Below are 27,602 nucleotides of genomic sequence, written 5' to 3' on the forward strand. Positions count from 1 at the left end.
GATGCTTGAAACATGGGTTTAGAGCGAATGGGCTGAAAGCATAACGAGGGGATAATTATTCAAGATGAATGTATACTAAAAACAATGTGTGAAAGGGCCATTTAACAGAGACAGAAGACCCAAACAAGGAGGGTGCAGTCGGTGCACAGCAATTAAGCCAGTGTGAGATTAGTATAGGGGGATGGCTAGTCACTAACACTGTTGCAAATGTTTGGATGGCACCCCATTGCTAAAACACCACTGTTGATTCAAAGACTATGTGGTGAATTTCTTTTGTCTGTGCAGTCGTACATTTGAGCATGAGCTGCAGAGATCAGTTTCTGCTTCTTATTCTGTATTCATTCTTAGTTTCTTAAATTTGACTTTGTGTACGATAATATGTACGATAATTCTTATTATGTTGAGAAAGGCTGGATCACAGTTTTTCTGATGTTTTGATGAAATGTTGGAAAACAAAGGTTCAACTCAAATACTAAAAACTGAAAATGCATGCTTAAAAAGCTGTTGCGTTCTCAAAACTCTTCATATAATCAACACAATAACATACTGGTATCCAAAAAAATACTGCAAGAAAATCTTCAAATATTCAATATTAAGTCAAACATTCAGTCAAACAAACAGTCATTTATTTTTATATTGATTAGATTAACTGCTAAATAATTTTGTCTATAAAACATCAGAAAATAGTAAACAAGAAACCAATTATAGAGCTATCAAATCATCAAATGTCCAAACCTCCAAAATATTCAATTTATGACAATGTAGGCCAAGAAAAGCGGCAAATTTTCAAGTTTAAGAAATTGCAACTGCAAATGTGTGGTTTTTGTTACGCCCCACCCTTTGGTGGCAACAGGGGTTGAACAACACCCCTGTAACACCGACCCAAACTTAACACAGATAAACACCTTTAAAACAACCAAATCAAGGGAATTTATTAACATAACAAGACGATAAATTAAGAACACCAAAAACACAAGAACATAACACAAAAATGCCCCAGCTGAGAGGCAGCAAGGCCAGCAGTCCCAAATCAAGAAGCCTCTTTTCTGACACTTGCACAGGAGCTTTTAAAGACTGCCTTCCAAGGCCAGGTAGACCTCGATCAGCAATCAGCTGAAGTACTTCAGAGGCAGAACCAGGGCAGAAAAGGAACATGGAGAAAGCACAGAGAAACACATACAGCCGTAACATATTTTTTTATTTTCTTTACTTGATTATTTTTCCGTCAAACAAATAATCATTTTATCAATCATTGTAGCAATAAACAAAACCAAAAATAAAAGTAATAAAATATCAGGTGAAGACCATTTCCTCTGTGACCTGGCATGATTTTCCAACACAATTTTTCAAACTCCAAACTGAAAAAAGAAAATCTCACTAGGAGACAGAATATCTCTGGTTCTGCTGCATCGTTTTTAAAAACTGTCCACCATGAAACTGACAATGTTATAGCAGTGCATTCTCTTGGACTCTGCAACATGACATTTCTTTATAAAGATGCTCCTATTGGCTCATTGACCTTATTGCCTACATCACGGCTGCATTTCTAACTCTTTTTGCTCACATTTTTTGTTTTGGTAAACACCTGGTACCAACCTGTTGTGTCCCTTCACTTCCTACTGATTAGCATCAAATGTTTTGTACATCAGTGAACGAGCCAACACAAAAGAAACAGATTTCTCTCTGTCTGTGCAGACGGTTTTGCCCTGCAAACCATGCATGTGATAGTCTTTGGACATATAAAGAGAACTGTTTTAAAGGTACCAGAAATCATTAAAAGCTAAATATATGCATTTGAAGCTTTGATCACTGAACCTGCAGACTTAAAGACACCAAAGACTTGATCATACTGCTGCAGTCCTGGTACTGCCTGTCAGTGATAACAAATGAGCTTTGAGAAGAGGAAGCAGAAGGGCCTGTTGGACAAAGTTGAGCCTCTGTGGTGAAACAGCTCAGACTAGAGTGCTATTTCTCAAACATGACGTGTGTCACAGCTTCTGGTGTGCCTCTGGTCAAATTAATGGATCAGTGTAGATGTTCTTGTTGGTTAAAAATAAGGAAGCGGTTGATTGGTTGCACTCTTACACAGTTTCTGCATTTGTTACACATGTGCACAGAACAGACATCAGACAAAACCACAAATTTTAGTCTCATGCAAGAAATGAACCTGTTTGAAGGCCAAATATCACTGAAAAGAGAAGGATCTGGTGTCATGAAGAGTGGGTGGCCTGAGTTGTGTCTGTTGTGTCTGATAGAGAGATAAGAGCTTGTGTGGGTTGTCAAGGCACAGGATGTGGGTGACAAATGTGCCGGAAATCCACCATAAAGATAAAAGAATACAACTGACTGCAAGGTAAAAAAAAAAAGACAGTGTCATATTCATGTGATTATGTCCATATATGTCAGGCAGTGTGTGTGTTTAACAAAGAGAAAACAGGTAACGTGCAATAAAATAGGACACTAGACTGGACACCTGCTTCTGAAGTCGACAGGTGTTACTTAAATGAAGAGTTCAGGGTCAAAAGTTACAAATAAAATCTTTCCGTTACTTGTAAAATGTCACACAAAATAGTGAGTTTAGCACGTGGCCAAAAAGAGGAAACAAAACTGTCCAGCATGACATGGTTGAATCAGCTATACTGCAACAACAGTATCTGAACACTGGAATAAATGCAAATTGAAGGATGTGCTTCATTATCTACATCTGAAATATTCTGCAATTGGTTTCTCAGCAGCAGCAGTGAGCTGATACCTTAAAGGTTATGTTGTTTCTTGGTCAGAACCTCTTAATTAGGAACTGGATAGCTGTGTGTTTTATCAACCCTTAAATACAGTCCATAAAAAGGTTTCCAGGATATGTGTGGGTCTAACAGATCCAAAAACACGTCAACACACAGTGGTGCGTTTTTAAGTGAATTTAAAGATTCATTAAGATGTAAAAATAGCAGCCTACATATGAAAGCTTAAAGGCCTTGAAAACACATTTTCTCAATCAGCTTCTGGGGCCCTACATGAACAGACATTTTTCTGCCAACGTTTCTTTGGTTATTTTACATGAAAGATTTCTGTATTTTCTTCACTGTTTTTCTTGCTGGTTTGAAGAGGGAGTTCCTCATTTGGAAAAAAGGTGATGTCCCGTATTGTATTTCCATGCACCAATCAAAGTTTGAATCAAGATCTGATGACAGTTCAGAGGTTTGTTTGCAAATGTTAGCTAAGCACTATAAGTGAAATCTGATCAAACAACACCCACACAGTCCTGATGAAGCAGATTAGTATTTGAGCGAGTACATGATAACTAAGGATGCTTTTCTTCCAAACTTGAACTTTAAATGTTTGCTTGTTTAGTCATGCATGTGTCATGTTATAGAGAAATACAAGTTTTCAGGGGCTTTAACACGCATCGATTTGCAAATTAAAACCAAATTAAAAGTTTTATATATGTATGTATATGTATATATATGTTATTGGATCTGTTGGAGGGTGTTTCTTTAGTTTAACACTTGAAGTATAAAGTTCAGCTTGATTGTGTTATGATGACCCTGGTGAAGGCCACAAGCTGAAATGCATTGGTGTCACAATAAAGTTAAAGTTGTTTATTCTACAAGTGTTGCAGAAGACCTTCTCGTTACACCTTGGAAGTAAGTGAAATTGTGTCAGAAATCCCTACTCTGCTTCACATTTGTAACAGAAAGCTGGCATTACAAACTTGGGGGTGGAGTTTAAAAGACATGAGACAAGGGAAACAACTGTATTAATAACGAAAATGTTTTCACACTGTGATTTGAGGCACATAAGATACATGAATGTTCACTGTCAGTTTGGTAAATAGCTAAATGATGCTGGTGACAGTTGCTATTGATGGATGGCTAGCTTCAATAGGAGGGTGCTGAAGTACAGTCATGCAGTACAGCAGCATTACTAAACATGGCTGTCATTATACACAGACAACACTTAGCTACCTAGTGATTCAATAAAATATGTATAGATGTCTGGCAAGGTTGCAAAATAATGATTAGACATGTCTATAAACAAAGGTTTGTTTAAAGTGGTATATTATGCTCATTTTCAGGTTCATAATTTTATTTAGGGGTTGTACCAGAATATGTTTACATGGTTTTCATGATTTTCAAAACAGTAATAACTTTAATATCCAGTGACTGCCTATAGTTTGGTAGTGAGGGTGGGGATGAGGGGAGGCAGCGAGCAGGTGTCTTGTTTCTGTGAGTGTTGCTGCTCAGTGCATCTCTGCACCATTGTTTTTGAGGGCGTGATACAAAGTGATGCAGATAGGTTACGGAAGTAAAGGCTGGACTACAATCTAGCTTTCAGGCAGTTCAGGAGCAGTGCTTTCTGTGGGAGATGGTAACTCCCCTTAGGGTGGACTATAACCCTTTTCACTTTGCAAACCTATAACATGCACAAAAAAGATATATAAAACAATAAAGGAAGGGGAAAAGGCCAAAAAGCATAATATGACTTCTTTAATACAAAAGGAAGGCATACATGCTTGTCAAAATTGTAATCCAAACACAAGTCAAATTGCATTAGACATCTATAGGATCTTCTGTTTTCCTGCCTCTTTAAAGGATATGTTGGAAAAGCATATAAAATCGGGGTTTTCGTTATAAAGCAGAGCTGTGTTTTTAATTATTTTGGAATTTCTAAGGAAAGCCAGTTCTATTAGGTTGCAGTCTTGCATCTCAGGGTGAAGTCCAGTAAAGTGGTGCACAGTTTTGTCAGTGTTTGGTGGATGATGAGCGTATGTTTTGCTGTAGCAGTAGCCACCCAGATTGCAAACATTATTGAAACTATGTTGAATCAACATTCTGCTGTCAACGCTAATTTCATACATTTCATAAATTCATATTAATATTGAAAAAACATTAAAATCAAAGCTAACTAAAAATCAATGTGACTTCAGTGTTATTTCAACCAAAATTACAATTGAAACAACATTGAAATTATAGCCTAACTAAAAATCAACATGACTTCAATGTTATTTCAACCAATTTTAGTACTGAAACAAATTCTGCTGTCAGCGCTAATTTCACTGAATCAACATCAGACTCTGATGGGGGTTAGGGATAGGGTTAGCATAGGAAGCCATTTTTGTGCTGCCCGGGCAAAGTCAAATACTTCTGTTCCCATTTGTTCAGTCACGGCATCTAGAACAGAAAACATACAAACAAACACAAAAAGTTATAACTTTCAGTAGTGAATATGATGTGAGAATGAACAATGTCAGTAGGGCTGAATTGGTGCTATATTATCATATAGATATTAAATTGGGCAAAGCCTAAACTTACTTGAATTCACTAACATTACCGATTCACCAGTTTATTTTAGATGTAGACTGCCTGGCTGTGGTGAAATTCCATTGACGTTTATAGTTTAACATATTATTATTATAACATCTAACATAATAATAACAATCTGGAGGCTGAAAGTTGTAGAAGACTGACAGATGTAGCAAGTTAGCTGGCTTATCTAAAGTTAAATGACAGGGGCATTAGCTAGGATCAGTTATGAGCAAGATAAAGGCGTGCATATATTTTGCAAAGCACTCGAAATCTGAGCAAAGATAAAATACAGTTATTATCATGATTTAAAGTCCTGTACAGGAAATTATCTTCTGGTGATAAAGTTAGCATTTATTCTAGCGAAGTAACTTATCCTATTATGATGGAGCTTGGATATTGTGCTATTTGTCAGTATAAAATGGTATTGAAACACTTGTATATAGTCTATGACTTCATATAATGTTAGACAATGTCAATAAACGATTAATGTCTACAATTTTGGTACAATTACTTGATTTCCCACTCAACTATAATTCAGTGACTTTTCAATATCACATAATTCCCCAGTCAACTATAAATAGATGACTTTTCAATCATATTTCCCAGTCAACTATAATTCAATGACTTTTCAATCATATTTACCGCTCAACTACAAATCCATGGCTTTTCAATATCACGTAATTTTTCAACATTGTTGTTGTTACCCAGTCAACAACAAATCTTCTACAAATCTGCTTGATCAAGTACAATCAGAACAACTACAAATCAGTCTTATTCCAATGTCACTCTTATACATGGTCGTTTTTCATCGGTGTTGCAATAGTGATTCAACATTTATTTAGGGTTGAGATTTCAATATCAACCATTCTCATTCAAATCAATAATTTATTCAATGTAGTGCTTGCTATCTGAGCATATTCAGTCACTGTAGCTACACTTCCTATTCATCATCGCGTCATGTATCTCCAGTTACAAAGTAAGACCTTAAATGACTTCACACACACACACACACACACACACACACACACACACACAAACAACACACATAGATACAGATATACATGCTTTTAGTCTTATTTCCTGTTTAAGCAAGTGACAGGTGTGAAAGTCTGTGTCATTGAATATGCCTCTATTTACCATTACCGCTCATATTTCAGACAGTCATGACCATTTTAATACCTACATCGGAAACACAACAGCTTTCGATACTTTTTTCAGATACAATATTAGGAGGTGGTTAAAACATCCTGATGTGGTGCATCATAGGCTTAGTCTTAATATGATACACATGTGACTGTATTTGGCTTTAACTCTATTCTGTATATCTTTTCTGTCCACAGATACAGCAGATATAGACTAAATCTAAAGATCTAGAAGGTTAAATCTGGATTAATCATTAATCATGTGCAGGTTATTTTCTTGAATTGGGGCATCTGAGATGGTTTTCAACAGGATGTGAAACGTGGAGGCTATACAGTGGGTGCGCAGTTGGTGTGGGCCTCAGACTGAATGTTTAGTTATTAAACGGGTTCCTCTTTTTCATAATGGTTTTATGATGTTTGAGTCAAATAAGGAGCCACCTGCCAATGTTCTGTTGCCTCCCTGACACTCACTCACACACACACACACACACACACACACAGAAAAAAACATTACTGAAAAGGTTATAACTACTTTGTTCAACTCTAAAGTTGCCTTCAGATGATAAGCACTAGGCTCACCGGGAGATGTGGCACAGAGGATATGTTTGCACAGACACTTGCAGAGGCAAAGTGCACGACATTAAACAGGCCGCTAACTTTTAACACTGGATTGAACTATTCACAAAACAGGTAGCCCCATCTAACTGCTTACATTTTGCCATGCATTACTTTTCCTGGTCAGATTGATATATGTTTTTAATGATGTGTTAATTACCCCTGGCTAGCTAGTTAACTTAGGTAGGTAGTGTTAATTAGGTTAAATGCTAGCTAGCTACTTGATTATGGCCGTTACATCCATTCATGTTTACCCAAATGCAGCAATGTTAGCTAGCTATCTAAAAAGAAGACATTCTTTCACATATTTGTCTTCAAAGTGTAAAATATTATGTAAATCAATCAATTTTGTAGGTAAAAACAAAATGTTGGATGGAAAAACAATTGATAATTGTATGTAAAATAATGGAGCTGTGTGTTAATGCTGTTAGCAGTTGAGATGTAGTCCATAGTAAATACTGTATACACCTGACAGAGGATTAAAGAGTCCTATTCGTCTCCATATGAAATGCATATAGGTCATTTTTGACCTACTTATGGGAAGTTATAGTCTACACAAATTTAACTTCTGTTAAAGTTTAAGAGGTTAAAAAATTAATGGGGAAATCATAAACAAGAATTCTGACAGCTGGAATATGAAATGCAAAAATGTATGTTTGTCACAAAAATATTGCTAAAAAACATGCCAGCCTGTTCATTCTTTACCCAGCATGCATCTTAGGGTTAAGCACTGACTGTAACACTGTTATAAAACCTCCGACAGCTGTGAGTGTGAGGGCAGAGCGTGCGCACAAAGACAGAGAAAGTCCTCAAATACAATGGCAGGAAGTGTCATGGGGTTATATCTTTAATCACGGGGGGCCTCGTTTGGAAACCTTTTCCCAGAAATTGCAACAGCTAAACACTTCAGTTAGATGATTTGCCAAAGCCTCAAAACTATTGATTTGTGTAACCGCTTGTGTCTAGAGGAACATGCAGACCTACAGACATCCACCCTTGGGTTGAAAGAAATAGAACGGCGACAGTAACTTCTTCCTGTCTCCAAAGAAAGGAAGTGGTGGGATCAGCATGTTCTGACGTCTTTTATTTTTTTCCAGGGGATGTTGAACCAATATAACCACCACGTCCACATGGACTTAACAGTACAGCAGAGTACACAGCATATTGTACTAACTCCCACCATGCCAGAGCAAATGAAATCAGCATGCCCGCCTGAAAGCTCAGGCAGCAGAGCAGGAGCGTCTGGGCTTCAGGAATGCTGTAAGCTGTGGTGTTTGTCCAAGAGGAGAGAGGAAGTTGAATCATCAGGGTTTTTTCAAGAGCCAGCTCCAGGAAAACAGAGAGGATGGAGCCCAGAGATACTGTACTGTGTTCCCAGAAAACATTATGATTAGCAGAAATTCTCTGTTATTTCTTAGGAAGATAACTAAGATAAGATAATTATGCTTTTGTTTGACCTATGGAAAAGTTACAAATAGCCCCTCTTCCATGCTAAAACGATCTGTAACTGATACAGGGAGTGGTCTGAAATGACAGTGGGTATCCTTAAAGCTCAGTAAATATATCTTATTTATATAGTGTGGGGGCACATAGTGTACAGACGGGTGCTTTTGTCACTGTTCAAAATATTCTCACTTTCTGCCCACACACACTTGAAGTCTTTCACTCTCAATCCAAGAAGGTAGAACTGACTCATCTGCGGTGACCCACACACATACTTAATATTAAGATGCATTTTTTTGAAGGGGAAGGTGACACACAAATGACGACTATGAAAGGAGACACTCTGTAAGTTGTGATATCATATTGCTAACTACTGAAGCTTATAAACATAGTTTTAAAAAAAGTTTTAGGAAAGGAGGAAGTTTGCGCATCTGTCTAGTCACTCTGTGGTTTCTGAAGCTGCTGCTGCTTCTTTTTTCCCCCATTTGGTTTTAGATCCCATGATTACTAGAATACATCTCACAGCACGTTTCTCTGTTTTTTCATTTTAGAGCTAAGGTTCAGTGTTACATTAAAAAATATATTTTGTGTTTAATCTTTAACACCTATAGACGTGTAATTTTCACATGACTCACTGTTATATCATTTTGTCTCTTCGGTTTAGAGTAGAGAGTAGTGAGAGTAGGTTTTTGGGCTGAATTCAGCATCAAAACAAAGAGTGACTGTACTCTGCATGCTGATGAGACCGGGGAATTTACTGTGATTTGAAAAGAGACCAAACATAAGCACGTTGGGGCAAAGCTATTATCCATTTCCAGCTGAATGGCAGCTGTGGTTGTAACAGCTGACACTTCTCTTCCACCCTCTGCAAGTTTCTTCAATCCCTGTCTAATACTGACAAGCCAGGCTTTGTATTGTTTGGGGATTTCACTTGCATCAGTGCAATCAGCCCCGGTGTACACACACAAACTCTTTATAATGTCCCCCTGCTTACTCTTAAACAACTGGCTCCTGACCTTGAACAGGTCCAGGAAACTTTGAGACAATAACACCACTATTTCATCCACGGACTGTATCTGGAAAAACAAGAGGAAATTCATTGAAGAAAAAAAAAGGTTTAAGATGAAAAGGGGCCAAAGTCAGCCAAGAGCCAATATGTGTGAGTCATTGATGGCGACTGTCCCAGGACTGGAGAGGAATCAAAACAACAGCACCAGCAGCCCCATGGTGGCGGCCGTGCAGGCCTGTGAGGAGATGTTGGTTATTGGGATATCCTGGAGGTGTTAAGCGCTGCCTCCTGGCTTGACCCAAGTGTTTGTGGCCTCATTTAATGCTTTCTGACTGTTTTCCTGTGGGACCTAGGAAATTATTCCCCACCCTCGTCCACGCCTCTGCTCAGAGACAGCAGCGATGACCACAACCACAACGAAACATCCCCAGAAAACCATAAGGAAAGAGACACAAAACCGAGGTGTGAATAAAAGCAGGGGTGCTTCCTGTAACCTCATTTCAACTCTTTTCATACAGCGTTGACAAGTTAGTACATTTACTCAAGTAGCCTACTGTACTGTACAATTTTGAGGTATTTGCACTTTACTTGAGTATTTCAATTTTATGCCACTTTATTGGTAAGTGTTGAAATTAATTAATATAGTTACTTTTCAGATTTTACATAATAAGCTTATAAAATACAGTATAGACTATGGTAAAGATGAAACCAATGTATCTTGACCCCATACAAGAAATAGAGATATCCTATATATGGTATTTACTTGCTTTCTGATGTACAGTACAGGCCAAAAGTTTGGACACATCTTCTCATTCAATGCGTTTCCTTTATTTTCATGACTATTTACATTGTAGATTCTCACTGAAGGCATCAAAACTATGAATAAACACATGTGGAATTATCTACTTAACAAAAAAGTGTGAAATAACTGAAAACATGTCTTATATTCTAGTTTCTTCAAAGTAGCCACCCTTTGCTCTGATTACTGCTTTGCACACTCTTGGCATTCTCTTGAGGTAGTCACCTGAAATGGTTTTCCAACAGTCTTGAAGGAGTTCCCAGAGATGCTTAGCACTTGTTGGCCTTTCGCCTTCACTCTGCGGTCCAGCTCACCCCAAATCAACTCGATTGGGTTGAGGTCCGGTGACTGTGGAGGCCAGGTCATCTGGCACAGCACTCCATCACTCTCCTTCTTGGTCAAATAGCCTCAAACACAGCCTGGAGGTGTGTTTGGGGTCATTGTCCTGTTGAAAAATAAATGATGGTCCAACTAAACGCAAACCGGATGGGATGGCATGTCGCTGCAGTATGCTGTGGTAGCCATGCTGGTTCAGTATGCCTTCAATTTTGAATAAATCCCCAACAGTGTCACCAGCAAAGCACCCCCACACCATCACACCTCCTCCTCCATGCTTCACGGTGGGAACCAGGCATGTAGAATCCATCCGTTCACCTTTTCTGTGTTGCACAAAGAAACGGCGGTTGGAACCAAAGATCTCAAATTTGGACTCGTCAGACCAAAGCACAGATTTCCACTGGTCTAATGTCCATTCCTTGTGTTTCTTGGCCCAAACAAATCTCTTCTGCTTGTTGCCTCTCCTTAGCAGTGGTTTCCTAGCAGCTACTTGACCATGAAGGCCTGATTCGCGTAGTCTCCTCTTAACAGTTGTTCTAGAGATGTGTCTGCTGCTAGAACTCTGTGTGGCATTCAGCTGGTCTCTAATCTGAGCTGCTGTTAACCTGCGATTTCTGAGGCTGGTGACTCTGATGAACTTATCCTCAGCAGCAGTGGTGAGTCTTGGTCTTCCTTTCCTGGGGCGGTCCTCATGTGAGCCAGTTTCATTGTAGCGCTTGATGGTTTTTGCGACTGCACTTGGGGACACATTCAAAGTTTTCGCAATTTTCCGGGCTGACTGACCTTCATTGGTTAAAGTAATGATGGCCATTCGTTTCCCTTTACTTAGCTGATTGGTTCTTGTCATAATATGATTTCTAACAGTTGTCCAATAGGGCTGTCGGCTGTGTATCAACCTGACTTCTGCACAACACAACTGATGGTCCCAACCGCATTAATAAGGGAAAAAATTCCACTAATTAACCCTTTCAGACGGTTTCACTTAAATAATAGTTTGAGACCCATATATATGAGGATATAAGATATTATCCAATAGTTCCTAATAAAGTAGCAGATGTATCTTGTGACCCTTTTGGAGGGGACTGGCGCCCAATAGATTGAGAACAAGTGGACTAAACTTCTTAAATGTATTAAGGATTTGAAACTAGCGCAACCTTGATCAGTTACAACAATAACATGCTTTGAATTGATAGTAATAGTAACAATCTCAACCTAATATATTATTGACAGGTCCAGTGTTCTACAGAATGAATACTTGTTCATGTTCATCCTTCTATACTTTGAAGTTTGAATGCAGAACTTTTAGTATTTTTTTAAAGTTTTGTATTGGTACTGCTTTCTGGCAGAGAGCGTTAGCTAGCTAGATGAAAAGCTCAATAACATTATCACATATGTCCAGTAATATAACTTGCTAACTACTGAACTTTAGAAGTGCTGGTAGGACAGAGTCAGGCTAGCTGTTTTCCCTGTGTTTCGTGTGGTAATAAGCTATGTTTACCAGCTATATAACTTCATATTTAGCTAGCTTAACTAACTTACTATCAATCTTCTCATCTAACTGTCCACCAGAAAGTGAATAAGCCAATTCCCAAAAAAGTTTAACTACTCTTTTATCCTAAGTACGTGAGTACTACTTGTGACTATCACCTCTAACTCCATAATGCACACCTAAAATCATGTATTGTGCTCATAGACTGTCAAAGACTGAGCCCTAGTGACATCTACAGGTCTGTCCCAGTGACTGACCCCAGCGCTGGTCCAGTCCAGGGTGTGTGACCCAGTGTATGTGGGCAGTCGATGAAGGAGGAATGTGAGAGTGGGAAGACTCAAAGGGGGGCATTCTTGTGACCTACAAATGGACGACAGAAAAGATTTTGTGCTCCCGGGTGACAAAGACAAGCATGAAGACAGAGCTGATTATTCAAAACGGGCTGTGATGAAATCTCTCTGATGTCAGCACTGCCGGGCCTGGCGTCATTTTCACTTAATGTAATTTGGATGGAAAGTTATTGTTCAACACTGACAGCCCCATGAGTTTTAGTTCTATGTAAGCCCACTGATTCTAGTCTCTCATATTAGTATCTGTGGTATCGTTTAGAAGATTTTAGGTAATTTTAGTTTTATACAGTCTATGCTAATAACACATTCACACAACATCAGATTTGTAAATCATTTACAACAACTCTCTTTCAGTTCGGCTGTGGAATAAAGATAAGATAACATAAGATAAGATACATGTTTAGCAATCACCCGTAGGGGAATACCACAATGCAATATCATTATCCCCTTACATTAAGTTTAAATTCAGGGTTAAAGTATATGTGATTAGCCAAAGTCCTCAAATTTAATAAAATGGCCTTTCCCTGTATGTGTCTACATGTGAATTTTAGGCAAAATAGCACTGACACACAGGTATCTCATGTTTATTTTATTTTTGGCAAATATATAATTTTCCCTTTTTGAGTTTTTTTTTGTGTGTGTTTTCTTACCTTTGCAAATAGATAAACTCATTGAACAACCAAAACCAGCATTGCTTAATTTATTGCTAAAATTGCTGATGTTCCCCAGCTGCTGATTATCATCCATCCAAAACCAAATAAAATCCATTCAAAAAATTCCCCCCATAAAGTAACAAGGTAGAGCAGCCAATGATACTGTATTTAGGTCCAGTAAACATGAAATTGACTTGAGGTGAGGATACTCAGTGATGTCAGGATGCTGCCCTCCAGTGGTAAATCAGTTCACAAATACCGGTTTCTATCCACAGTGCTGACACCGATGGTGAATCATGCAAAGTGGTACCATCAGGTTGAAAATTTTGAGTTCAGAAGATACAAACCAACCTTTTTTCTTTTAAGCACTTTAAATTTGATTGAGTTTTTGGATTTGAAACAAAGATTCAAAGACAGACTTTTATTTGTGAAAAGCTTGTGCAGTGAAATGTAGGGTTGCATACTCTTGACGATGTGCTAAAAAGGCTGGTGTGCAAAAAAGAATGTGTGTTAAAATAGAAGTAAAACTAAGAACTAAAAAAAGAGATAAAAAATTTAGACTTAGAGTTGGCATGGTGTACTCAGACATGTACTATACAAATTATATTCCATATTCTCATAATTAGGCTACTCTTAAGCATCTGATTGATTAATGTAAATGGTCCACTTTTCCCAATTTCTTTCAAAAATACTTTGAGTCAAGAGGTTTTACCATTGTGTACATTTCCAGAACAATACTAGGGCATTAGTTTTTCTTTGGAGGATGTGCTTTACATTATGTCTTGTTGTGTTAAAGCAAAGTGTAGGTCTTTTCACAGGAGACACTAACAGTGGCTTTGTTATAATCAAGTGTTCTGGTGTGACAGTGAGTCAGCATGCACAATACGAGGACCTTCAAACCAAGCAGTTAAAGGGGAGTCAGCCCTCATTCCTTTTATTATTTGCACCTGTGCTTTTCCTACTGTGACATGTCAAAATGTCTTCTGTGCAGAAGGGTTATTAGTCAGGTACAGTGAGGAAAATAAGTATTGGAACACCCTGCTATTTTGCAAGTTCTCCCACTTAGAAATCATGGAGGGGTCTGAAATTGTCATCGTAGGTGCATGTCCACTGTGAGACATAATCTGAAAAAAATAAAAATAAAAATCCAGAAATCACAATGTATGATTTTTTAACTATTTATTTGTATGATACAGCTGCAAATACATTACATACATTTGAACACCTGAGAAAATCAATGTTAATATTTGGTACAGTAGCCTTTGTTTGCAGTTACAGAGGTCAAACATTTCCTGTAGTTTTTCACCAGGTTTGCACACACTGCAGGAGGGATTTTGGCCCACTCCTCCACACAGATCTTCTCTAGATCAGTCAGGTTTCTGGGCTGTCGCTGAGAAACACGGAGTTTGAGCTCCCTCCAAAGATTCTCTATTGGGTTTAGGTCTGGAGACTGGCTAGGCCACGCCAGAACCTTGATATGCTTCTTACAGAGCCACTCCTTGGTTATCCTGGCTGTGTGCTTCGGGTCATTGTCATGTTGGAAGACCCGGCCTCGACCCATCTTCAATGCTCTAACTGAGGGAAGGAGGTTGTTCCCCAAAATCTCGCAATACATGGCCCCGGTCATCCTCTCCTTAATACAGTGCAGTCTTCCTGTCCCATGTGCAGAAAAACACCCCCAAAGCATGATGCTACCACCCCCATGCTTCACAGTAGGGATGGTGTTCTTGGGATGGTACTCATCATTCTTCTTCCTCCAAACACGGTTAGTGGAATTATGACCAAAAAGTTCTATTTTGGTCTCATCTGACCACATGACTTTCTCCCATGACTCCTCTGGATCATCCAAATGGTCAAATGGTCAACTTAAGACGGGCCTTGACGTGTGCTGGTTTAAGCAGGGGAACCTTCTGTGCCATGCGTGATTTCAAACCATGACGTCTTAGTGTATTACCAACAGTAACCTTGGAAACAGTGGTCCCAGCTCTTTTCAGGTCATTGACCGGCTCCTCCCGTGTAGTTCTGGGCTGATTTCTCACCTTTCTTAGGATCATTGAGACCCCACGAGGTGAGATCTTGCATGGAGCCCCAGTCCGAGGGAGATTGACAGTCATGTTTAGCTTCTTCCATTTTCTAATGATTGCTCCAACAGTGGACCTTTTTTCACCAAGCTGCTTGGCAATTTCCCCGTAGCCCTTTCCAGCCTTGTGGAGGTGGACAATTTTGTCTCTAGTGTCTTTGGACAGCTCTTTGGTCTTGGCCATGTTAGTAGTTGGATTCTTACTGATTGTATGGGGTGGACAGGTGTCTTTATGCAGCTAACGACTTCAAACAGGTGCATCTAATTTTGGATAATAAATGGAGTGGAGGTGGACATTTTGAAGGCAGACTAACAGGTCTTTGAGAGTCAGAATTCTACCTGATAGACAGGTGTTCAAATACTTATTTGCAGCTGTATCATACAAATAAATAGTTAAAAAACCATACATTGTGATTTCTGGATTTTTTTTTTTTTTAGATTATGTCTCTCACAGTGGACATGCACCTACGATGACAAGTTCAGACCCCTCCATGATTTCTAAGTGGGAGAACTTGCAAAATAGCAGGGTGTTCAAATACTTATTTTCCTCACTGTATCTGTCTCCTTTTGCTGTCTCTACAATGTTCCAACCAATTTAAAAACAACATTTTACCCATTCAATTTTAAGACATAAAAGTAATTTTAAAATATTATAAAGCAATGGAAAATAATAATATTCTCCTTGAACTTGAATTTGTTACTAAGTTCTCTCTCTCTATATATATATAAACTAAATAAGGCTTTAATGATCAAAAAGGAATGAATTCTGAGATGAGATTCACAGCCAGCAGCATCGACAATAGTGATTCAGTAACCCGTAAATAAGCAGAAATCCTACAGCTGAATTTTTAGCTCCGACCAGAAAGTCAACACAAGCCAAGTGTTAATGAGCAGTCATGCTGTTAGATGATCTTTCTAAAAAGTTAAAAGCGTGTACGACTGAATGTGTGGTGAAGGACAGTCTTGTTAACCATCTGATGTCTTATGGTGCAGCTTACGGTAACTGCTCAAGTTATGGTGTGCAGTATGATATTAAATTTAACTCTAGAAAAGAGTGTTGTCATGATTGCTAAAGCCACGGAGGATCAGAAGCAAAATTTTTCTTCATTCTTTATGGCAGACCAAGTGCTAAATGTGGTGAGCAAAGTAAGATATTTAGGTCAAATAATCAGGAATGATCTATGTGATGACGATGATGCGCAGCGCTAGTGAAAATTATTTGCACAAGCCAATATGCTGAAATGCAAATTTCATGTGTGTTCTGATTATGTTAAAACAGCCATTTTATGAGCCTACTGTACTCCACTTTTGGTGTAAAAAAAGCTTCAGGTGGCATTTAATGATGCATTTAGGGTCTTGCTCAAGTTGGACAAATGCAAGTCATATGTTTGTGACTAGTAATTTCCCCACCTTCCATGTGTTTTAATCACTGTGGACTTGTGAACTGCAATGATTATATCCCTACGTTGTTATCCTCACATTGTATTTTTTTAATACTGATATGGACGTACTACATGTCTCAAATAGACAGCTGCTGCTAAATGTGGAATCTAAATCTGTCCACTGTCCTATATAAATGGTTGATTTGTATCTGATTATATCTGATTCACAGTTATTTGTTATATTTGATCTGATTGTTTTGGCCACTTTCAAGATTCATGTTGCAGGAAGAATCTGCTGAAGAGCATTTCAGTCAGTGCTTTATAAAAAAACAAATACCACTAATTATTAAACATTATAATTAAATATAATTAAAGGAGAAGTTTCAAGCCCTCTTATGGTCAGCTGGTCAGGGCAGTGCTCAGTACATGCCCTCAGGCTCAACAAAGATAAGAGTCAAAGATATCCTGCTTACAAGATCAGTTTCAACCACGTAGTTTAAGATCACTACTCATAGTCTATCTCCAGGAAAGTCTAGTGTTGGTTTAAAAAGCATTTGCTAAAATAAGGTTTTAGAAGCTCTTTACAGTTGTGATTTGACTGCAGTAGCGTCATTAGACAAATTACACAGCTAATGTGAATAATTTGGATTTTTATTTCTGTACAAATCTGTCAACTATACAGATAAGAACCTATGTATTGTCATCAGTGGAGGAAACTAAGTACATTACTCAAGCACAGTAAGAACAGTTTTGAAATCAAAAGTGAACTAGAACTAGAGTTACACTTGTCAAGTTCCCATATTCCACCCCCAGATGGAGCATAGTGCAAACATCAGCAAAGGTCAAAAACGCTGAAGTGACAACAGACATAAAGGATAAGATGTCACTTGCTCCTGTACTGAAGTATCCAGAGACAAATTGTCTCGTAGTACACAGTCATATAACTTGTCACAGCCAATAAAAACATAGTGACAACTCTGTTATTATACACAATATTGAGTTAAACACAATGGACAGTAAAGGCTTTGGAGAGGAGGAGTGGAGGATAAGGTCCTAGCTGAAGTGATCTGTATGTCTTTTATGTGTGTGCCTTTTTTCATTTGAGACAGGAAAGTGGAACCCGATAAGGACAGTGGTGACTTAAGACTTGTGGAGCGATAGAAAACTGTATCATGTGTTTTGTAAAAAAAAGAAAAAGAAAAGAGGAAGAGTCACAAGGAGACCTAGTCATGTTTCCGTCATGGGCACAGCAGCTTCTCCAAATATGTCAATTTCATGGTCTGTAAATTCTGGTTTTTGCAACAGATTCCATATTGTGGTATTGAAGGGGTCAGAGAGATTATCCCTCACATTGTGTGCAGACTTTCTTTTGCTTTCACATGTTTGTTTCATATGTATCTTTGTTCTATGATATAGTGTCTACCAGTACAACAATGTGATTGGAAATTTAGTGAGAATATTTTTAATGAAGTGTCAAAGAAAGGCATTTTTGTTAATGCCTCTAACACAGGAGTGTTAACATTAACAAAAATGCCTTTCTTTCTTTATTCTTGTAATTAGAATAGACCAGATCAAACTGTCCAAGATACATCACAACAGATATAATAAAGTCAATTGTCTCCACTGGGGATTTACAAACTAGTGACAAATTAATGGAAAAACATGAATATGTGAAAGAATCAGTTGAGAAATAAAATGAATGCAGATGTTTCCATAGGTGGTCACAAAAAATATTTTTATTATGTGAATTATTTACTACTACAGCCTTCACAGTTGCCAGATCTCAACCTAGTGGGAGATTTTGGAGTACTCTCTTCAGAACCATCTTCAAAACACCAAATGGGTGAATATCTTTTAGGAAAATGGCTTTCCATCCCTCCAGCAGAGTTAATTACTTAGCTTTTAGCCATGTTAGCAGAGTGGCTCTAGGGATGGCAATGTAATTCGGTCAGTCAGTCCAAAACGTCCTATATCTCATAAACTAGGCTACCAGATGGACTGATGTGAAATATTTTGTACAGGCATTCATTGTCCCCAGAGGATGAATCCTAATGTCTTTGGAGATCCATTGACTCTAGCGCCACCATGAGGTTGATATTTGTGGTTCTGAGTGAAATATCTCAACAACTGTTGGATGATGTTCCATGACAATCATGCTCCCTGTAGGATGAGTTTTAATGACTTAACTTTTCCTCCAGCGTCATCATCAGGTCAGACTTTTAATTTGTCCTTCAAAAAATAATAATATTCCCATCAGCCTCAGCTGTAGGCTACTTTGAGTAATGCGCTAACCTATGCTAGTGAACATTTTAAACTTTAAAGCTGCATGAAATGTGCATTTTTGTCATTGTGAGCATGTCAGCATGCTGATGTTGGCATTCAGCTCAAAGCACTACTGTGCGTAGCCTCATAGAGCATTGTGACTTTAGACTCAGCTGTATGTCATTGACATCTGTTGATGCTGCTTTTTAAAATACACTGAGTGACCACCAGAAAATTAGTGACCACCACAAAGTACAGCTTCTGAATATACCACTGGATTGAGTCAAGTAGGCTTCACTAAAATGTAACTTTTAAAGCAAGGCTTTTGCATTGCATTGCTTTACATCATACAGCTGTTTCTATATTTCAGGACACTCAGTGTATAAGAACAACTCCATAAACATTAAATATTACATCAAGTGCACACATAAATAAAACACACAGCAAAACACATACAGATACACACACACACAAAGAAATGATCACACATGTACACAAACCTGACTTCATATCATGTTGCAGGGATCCAAACAATCCACACCCTGGACACCCATAAAAGCATAAATGTGACTACTTAGCACGAAGAAGCCAGTGGGCACAAAGGCATGTTTGAACCCAATGACCTTGTGCTGGAGTTCCCGATGTTCTACCCCCTGGGAGAATCTGATATTTGTGGTGCAGAACACGAGTTGTGCCAGACACAAATTTATCTGCAAGTTATAAAACAGACTGCTCGTAGATGGACTAAAGCGGCAGGTGTTGCTGAATTCCCGTCATGTTCTCAGTGTGTTTTCGCTCAGTGTCAATGCTGAGGTACGTATGAGACAAAAGCGCCATAATGGATTTTGTTAGGTCAACCACAGGCTTGTTCTTATCCTCTTCATATTCAAGATAAGATCACTTTCATTGCACTTTTTCACAGATCTTTCTTTTTCAGCGGTGCACTAATAGATTGCCTTATATTAGATATCAGAATATTCTATACGATAACACTCACAATACCATCTAAATAGAACAGGAAATGTGACCCATCCCTGGAGGGTGTCCATACACTGAGTATAACTGGTAATGAATGGATGATACGACCTATACTTAATCTGTGTTAACTTCAATCAACAATAATTGTGAATAAACTATGGAAACCCCTCAAGTTTGGAAAAAGATGGTCAGCTCATAGCATCATCACTGCCTCATTTATATCTGTATGCAAACTACGATCTGATAGACAGCTTTCCTTCCGGGTGTAACAGCTGTAACTGTAAATTCATCAGATGAAAAAACTTTGTTATCAATGTCATTACAATGCAGACCTCCCTAATGGATCCCCCACAGTTCAACTAGCCGCCGATAGTGGATTTTAAATTTGATGTTAAGCTGGAGAAATCTCATCAGAAATGAACACAGGCGTGTTTTCATGGTATGACTACTTTGGGCTTCTACACAATGACAAACATCTTTACAACTCAAAAATAGCACTCTGGAGGAGCAACAGGTGGTGATGGTGGGTGGAGCTCTGGCTATATACATGTGGTAATACATAACAAGAATGTGTGTCTGACCAGTTGCACATGAAAGACCACATTTCTTAGACATCACATTATAACGTCCAAACTCTGACAACCACTACACACACAGATCACAACTGACAACAACTGTCCTCCCAGCAAATATCTTGAAGTTGTTCGCTTTCATCTGAATCTGCACCCAAAAGAGATCCAAAGACAGTTTCTTGTTGTGAAAATGCGCCCTGTGTTCAATAACCTATATCAGATAACTAGTGACATGCGCGCAGACGCAGAAAGACCCAGCCAGTGCTGGCCTGACATCACAGAAGCCCAGTCATTCACAAGGGGGGTAAAGCCCTTCACTTGGACGGTGATTAGTTTCGACTGCAGACAGCAACGAGTGGCTCAGGAGCCAAAAATGTGTACCGTCCGGCGTCCAAGAATGTTGTCTTGAACTCGATGGCAGCCATATAACTCTTGATCTTCTTGCAAGAATGACATTAAACAGGCAGCAAAAACAAGGTACTGTACTGCTCCCATCAACAAATAAGAGTTAAGAGCTCCCTTTAATAAAAGTATACAGCATTTTTTAAATCACAATTTCAGCTTGATGTGTGTGTGTGTGTGTGTGTGTGTGTGTGTCTGTGTGGCCTGGCTGCATCCTCTGTTGCACCAGATTGTGAAAAGCTCTTTCTCTCACATGAGGCCAGCATGGTGTTATGAATGACATTCAGGGACAGAGATCATTAGTGTGGGTAAAATAATTGTTTGAGAAAAACCAAACTCCAGGTGGAAACAGAAGTGGAGTTGTGGGTTCATACAAAAGGCCTCCAAAGACTATGAGTGTGCAAATAAATGTAATAAATGTAGGTTTCTGAATGACAGTAATCAACATGTCTTAATGTGTTTCATTATAGCTTTGTACAGGACCTCATATAAGAGGTAGACACAATAATTTGAACACCATACTTGTTTTTCCCACTCTGTGCAATGTGCATCATTTTTCTATGCTGGAATACTACCTGGTCCCAGATTTTGTGTGGTAATTTTAAACAAAAATTAATTTAAGAATGTGTGATAAAGAAGCACAAAATTCAGATAACAAAAGCGTATCAGCAATATTTTGACAAAGGGATCCTCTGGCAGACACCCACCTTAAGGCCCTCATGTTAGAGGATACAGTGCTTTTTGATGCATATTCAAATACATTGATAAATTAAACTACCACAAACCAGTTCACACATAGTTAACTAAGAGCGGTTATTGACCCCATGACTTCTGGAGACCTGGGAGAGTTCAATACTTTACCCAACTCCTTCCCTGTATAAAGCATGTGCTGGTATTTTTGTCATCTATTCTTTGGTACACACCATATCAGATAAAAAAAACAAAAAAAAAACAGTTTAAAGCAATATTTCCATAAGACAACAGGAATGCATTTTTTTCTCTTCTATAAATAGAAAAACGTCTAATCTGCTGTGACTTCCTGTTTATAAATCGTAAAATCATATTTTTCCATTTTATCAGCAAAACTCTCTACTGCACAACAAAGAGACACTTGTGTGAATTTATATAATTCAGTAGTGACCGCGCAGACTGGCAGACTTGATATATTGAGCTGGCAGACTCTGCCTCAAGTTAAATTCAGCTTTATCGAGTATAATTTGGGCGCGCGTGTCTGTGTGTGTGTGTTTCAGGAGGACAATGCTGCGGTTCTTCACTGTACGCGCGTCAACGGAATCCCGGAGTGCGTCATTGAGCGTCTATTCTCTTGAACGCGCGCTGTGATTGGCCGGGGACTGGAAATCTCCCCGCCCACCGACCAGCCTTGTATGGAAACCTTTCTCTGGCGTCACGGGAACAATAAAGTAATAGTATAAAACTGTTGCCGAGTTGCGAGTGCAGGGACTCTCTCGTCAGCTGGGAAACACTGAAGATGACTTACGGTCGTTTGTGGAGTACAGACTGTTCAAAACACTTGTAGACGCACCTAACAGGTAAGATATATTTATGCTTTTTTAATACAGTAGAAATGAATGCGGAAACTCCTTGACTTATTTTTAAATACTCGTATTATATTCGGAAATTAGTAAATCGATCAGAAAGCAGCTGCCCCTCCCACATTTTTTGCTCAGAAAGCAAAGTGTTTGCATAAATAGGCTATATAGTATTTTGGCATCTATTTATATCTGTACCAAAACGTTTGGAAATGGAAAGTTTGGAAATTAAAGTGCACCAGGGAGGCTGTCCCAGTGTTTACCATATTTAACATGTCATGGCACTGTGCCCATGTTTAAAAGTCAACCCCACTTGGTGTACCTTGCAGGCATGTGCAGCTTACCATATTTACCTACTGTATAGTAATGATAAGGATGAGGATGCTTGTTCATTTCTATGCAGTTTGTCTTGCTTGAGGCAAGGCTGTCTGGTTTACCCTCCGGTATACTGTATGGCAATTGGTTTATGGGAAAGAGAAAAAAAAGAAGGAAAGAAAGAAAGAAAAGAAAAAACAGTCAAATCACATTTAAATCTAACTTTAAAAATGTAACTTTGTTTGAGTATTTGGGGATATGCATTAAAGCATAATATAAACTGACATAACAACTTACAGAGGGCACTGCATTATTACCTTATCTTGAAGCCTTAACTACCATACAGCAAACCTGGGCCTGTACAGTATTCCAGCACAGAAATATTAAATACAGTGCACAGAAAGAGGGTAAATGAGGGCAAGCCACAAATGTTTGCCACAGGGACCCATAGCAACTTAATTCAGTCATGGCTTTGGAAATTTCAGATACAGATCTGGAAAACAAGCTTGTTTGGCTCTAACATTTTTGATTGCATCTTTTTCAGTCTTGAAAGCCATGACTTGCATACACCCCCAGCATGGTTCTCCGCTCTATGAGAGCAATCTTGGCAGCTCGGAGCTTCAAACCGCAGACTTCATCTCCAGGCCGGTTGTCAATATGAGCAGCTCACAGGACCACCTCTCTGCTTCATCCCTGCCAAACATCAGCTCTCTGGTGGGCACTCAGGCGGGCGACTTAGACGCATATTCATGTCAGTTCACTGCAGCCCCTGCCCACGTCACTCCGTCGTCTGGACAGGAGACCCCCTTCAAGATGGATGACTTCCAGGTTTACGGCTGCTACCCTGGAGCGTTCACTCTCAGTTACCCAGACGAGGATGTGTCCCCTGCTGGATCAGATTATTTCGGCAGCCCCGCATCAGCCTCGTCCCCTTCAACCCCCGGGTTCCAGAGTCAGCATGCGTCCAACTGGGATTCAGCCTTCGGGCCATACTCACCCGGTCTAGGATATTGGCCGGCAGAGGAGACCGCAGTGCCACATGCGCCCTCTTTCTTCACTTTTGGCTCAGGTTCTGTGGAGGATATGACTCACATAGGTCAACAACACTTAGGAGAGCAGGATCCTTTCTCTTTGACCCACCCTCACCCATCAGTACTGAACTTTCCTGCCTTGGTGATGGAGCATGCACATAGCCTCAATAACACTGACCAGCTGGATGGAAGCTTATCACCCAAGTTAAAAAGTCCAGGCGGAAATGAGGGCTGCTGTGCTGTGTGCGGGGACAACGCCTCCTGTCAGCATTATGGGGTTCGCACCTGTGAGGGATGTAAAGGGTTTTTCAAGGTATTAAAATCTGACTTGTCTATGCATGAATTAATCTATTTCTACACAGAGATGGAAAAAATGTGACTGAATGCGTGATCCAACTGTATATTTTGTGCCTCTTTTTGACAGATTTAGAGTGACTGTTCTTTTTATTTCACAGCGGACAGTACAAAAGAATTCCAAGTATGTTTGTCTTGCAAACAAGGACTGTCCTGTGGACAAGAGAAGGCGGAATCGTTGCCAGTTCTGTCGTTTCCAGAAGTGTCTATCTGTAGGCATGGTGAGGGAAGGTAAGTTTGGTACAAACTTGGTGGTAGAAATGGGACAGTGGCGCTGAACTAAAACAGTAACAGTTGATGTCGCCATTTTTTTTCCAGTTGTGAGAACAGATAGCCTGAAAGGACGAAGAGGCCGCTTGCCTTCCAAGCCCAAAGTTACCCAGGATGTGACAAACACTGTGTCTCCAGTGAGCATGATTGCTTCACTTGTGAGGGCTCACATCGACTCAAACCCCAGCGTTGGGAAACTGGATTACTCCGAGGTAAAAAATAAAATCCCTCTTTGGGAAATTCTTTGGGAATACCCGATTACCCCTTTAAGCATCTGTTTGAACTTCTCTGCTGTGTGCAATTTCAGTACAAAGAGATAGAAGTCAGTCAGAACCAGAAAGAGGATGCCAGTGACATCAAACGATTTTACGACTTACTCACAGCCTCCATGGAGGTCATCAGGAAGTGGGCAAAGAGCATCCCAGGTTTCTCTGAGTTCTGCTCAGAAGACCAGAAACTGCTGCTGGAATCTGCATTTGTTGAGCTCTTCATCTTGCGTCTTGCATATCGGTGAGGGCAGCTCCCTACCAAACTTTTGCTATAGAATTAGGCAATAGCAATAAATTGACAATGTAACAGATTAATTTAATCATGTTTAGTATACTACTTAGATGCATAAAATCAACAAATATTCTTTTTTCTTTTTGAAGTTCCAGTCCTGATATAGATAAGCTCATCTTCTGCAATGGAGCTGTGCTTCACAAATCGCAATGTGTCCGAGGCTTTGGGAACTGGATTGACTCCATCTTAGAGTTTTCTCAAACCCTCCATCGCATGAAGCTAGACGTTTCCTCCTTCTCCTGCCTCACAGCCCTGGTCATAATCACTGGTAAAAGCTTCAGTCATCCTTTTAACACATCTAACTTTAGATTGATATCAGATATTTTTATTCAGCAAAGGACAACAGTTTGCACGAGGGGTCTGGTTTCATTGGTATGGACAAGGCAGTTACACAACACAGGACTGACACGACCTCACGTATAATACAGAGAAGACGCAATATATCACAGCAGTCTTAACATAACCACAATGCAGGTTTACATTTAAGGCCAAGGAACTGTTCCAATGTAGCTGCACTAACACCGCTGACACTTGTGTGTGTGTCCAATGTAGCACTGTATAATTCCTCTTAATATACACAGAACAAGATTATAAATGCAACACTTTTGTTTTTACCCCCAGTGTTCATGAGCTGAACTCAAAGATCTAACATTAATTATTACCTATTTCTTTCAAATATTGTTCCCAAATCTGTCAAAATCTGTGTTAGTGAACACTTCTCCTTTGCCAAGACAATCCATCCACCTCACAGGTGTGGCATATCAAGATGCTGATCAGCATGGGTATTGTACAAGTTGCAGTCAGGTCGAGACCCCAATGAAGATGATGAGCATGCAGATTAGCTTCCCTGAGGTGGTTTCTGACAGTTTGTGCAGAAATTCTTTGGTTATGCAAACAAATTGTTGCAGCAGCTGTCTGGGTGGCTGGTCTCAGACAATCTTGGAGGTGAAGATGCTGGATGTGGAGGTCCTGGGCTGGTGTGGTTACACGTGGTCTCTGGTTGTGAAGCCGATTGGATGTACTGCCTAATTCTCTGAAACGCCTTTGGAGACAGCTTATGGTAGAGAAATGCACAATTCACGGGTAACAGCTCTGGTGGACATTCCTGCTCTGAGCGTGCCAATTGCACGCTCCCTCAAAACTTGAGTCATCTGTGGCATTGTGCTGTGTGATGGAACTACACATTTTCGAGTGGCCTTTTATTGTGGCCAGCCTAAAGCACACCTGTGCAATACCCATGCGGTCTGATCAGCATCTTGATTTGCCACACCTGTGAGGTGGATGGATTATCTTAGCAAAGAAGTGCTCACTAACACAGATTCTGACAGATGTGTGAACAATATTTGAGGAATTGGTCTTTTGTGTACATAGAGAAAGTCTTAGATCTTTGAGTTCAGCTCATGATAAATGGGGGCAAAAACAAAAGTTTTGCATTTACAATTTTGTTCAGGTAGTTAATGTGTTGTGTAAAGCGTTTCCAAATACAACCCAGAGTTGCAGCCCTTAAAATTAAGATTAAAAACTTGTTTATTATCAGTGTGTGTTTTTGTGTGTTATATAAAGTTAAAATATTGAAGCATATGGCTCACTTTGACTCTAACATAATATGTTATTTTCTTCTGCAGACCGACATGGTCTTAAAGAGCCAGCACGTGTGGAAAACTTGCAGAATCAGTTCATCACCTGCCTTAAAGATCACGTCTCTGGCTGCGGCTCCGACTCTTTGCGGCCCAATTATTTGTCCAGACTTCTTGGAAAGCTGCCTGAGCTCAGGACTCTGTGCACTCAAGGGCTCCAGCGTATCTTTTACCTTAAATTAGAAGATCTCGTTCCACCACCACCAATTGTGGACAAAATCTTCATGGATACGCTTCCATTTTGAATGTGAGATCGACCATCTGTGATATAAAATCTGGAGTTTAAATGAGAGCCAAAGAGAAGACTAATACTTCAGGCAGTATTAAGTGAAACGGCAAGAAACTAAGAAGGACAATAATCCTAAGGGATTGTGCAGCTCCAGAGGAAAAGGGCTATTTCTGAATTACAAAGTCATTACAGAACTGCTCTCTTTCTAGTTTGTGTTTCCAGGATATTGTGTACTTTCCAGATGGAATTAGACAGGTCAGCTCATGGACCAAAAGGTGACTGTTTACATACAACAAGGTGCCATGAATGGAACCATTTCTGATTGAAGGAAGATGATTGCACTTTCCAAACAAGTTCAAACTGAATACAAAAAATATCTGCGCCATCATTTCCCAAATATAACGAGCACAATAATTTAGCTTTTTTGTAACAATCTGTTGTTGTGATTTGAGTATTAAAAATGGTCATCATTAAATGTGTGTTCAGATTAAATACTTGTTCAAGAACCACTTTGTCAATCAAACACATTTTCTAGCCCCCAAACTGAGTCCACACACTTCACCATCCAAAGCAGTGATAACTCAAACCTCCAGCTTGCTTTATATTTAATAAAGTAGGTTAAACCTACAGAATTATTCAATAGTATCATTCATGTATCATGAATAGACACTGAGCAGCTAATATACTGTCTATCATCTAGTATGGTCTTATACACTGGTCTGTAAATTATTCTAAACCTGCTGGTGAAAATGTAATTGTGTTTTGGGCCTGTTATTTTTACATACTAAGAAGATATATTTTACTGCAGCTAAACATGAAATAAAGTTTTAAACTGCATAA

General features: G+C 39.3%; 1 protein-coding gene across 1 annotated transcript; it reads left to right on the forward strand.

Moving 5' to 3' along the window:
* Positions 1-22,222: 22,222 nt before the first annotated feature.
* nr4a1 (nuclear receptor subfamily 4, group A, member 1) lies at positions 22,223-27,602 on the forward strand. Its single transcript, XM_038723666.1, has 7 exons — positions 22,223-22,365; positions 23,225-24,024; positions 24,167-24,296; positions 24,384-24,547; positions 24,643-24,845; positions 24,986-25,164; positions 26,522-27,602. Exons 2-7 carry the CDS (start codon positions 23,236-23,238, stop codon positions 26,776-26,778), a joined length of 1,722 nt encoding a protein of 573 aa, XP_038579594.1. The 5' UTR covers positions 22,223-22,365; positions 23,225-23,235; the 3' UTR covers positions 26,779-27,602.

The sequence above is a fragment of the Micropterus salmoides genome, unplaced genomic scaffold (assembly GCF_014851395.1).
Source record: "Micropterus salmoides isolate LMB-PRFRI ecotype aquatic unplaced genomic scaffold, ASM1485139v1 Ms_hic_scaffold_16, whole genome shotgun sequence".
NCBI lineage: Eukaryota > Metazoa > Chordata > Actinopteri > Centrarchiformes > Centrarchidae > Micropterus > Micropterus salmoides.

Coding starts and splice junctions, on each gene's coding strand:
- nr4a1 (XM_038723666.1), top strand. CDS start 23,236: ATGACTTGCATACACCCCCAGCATGGTTCTCCGCTCTATGAGAGCAAT. Junction 24,548..24,642: donor GGAAACTGGATTACTCCGAG/GTAAAAAATAAA, acceptor GTGCAATTTCAG/TACAAAGAGATAGAAGTCAG. Junction 25,165..26,521: donor AGCCCTGGTCATAATCACTG/GTAAAAGCTTCA, acceptor TTTCTTCTGCAG/ACCGACATGGTCTTAAAGAG.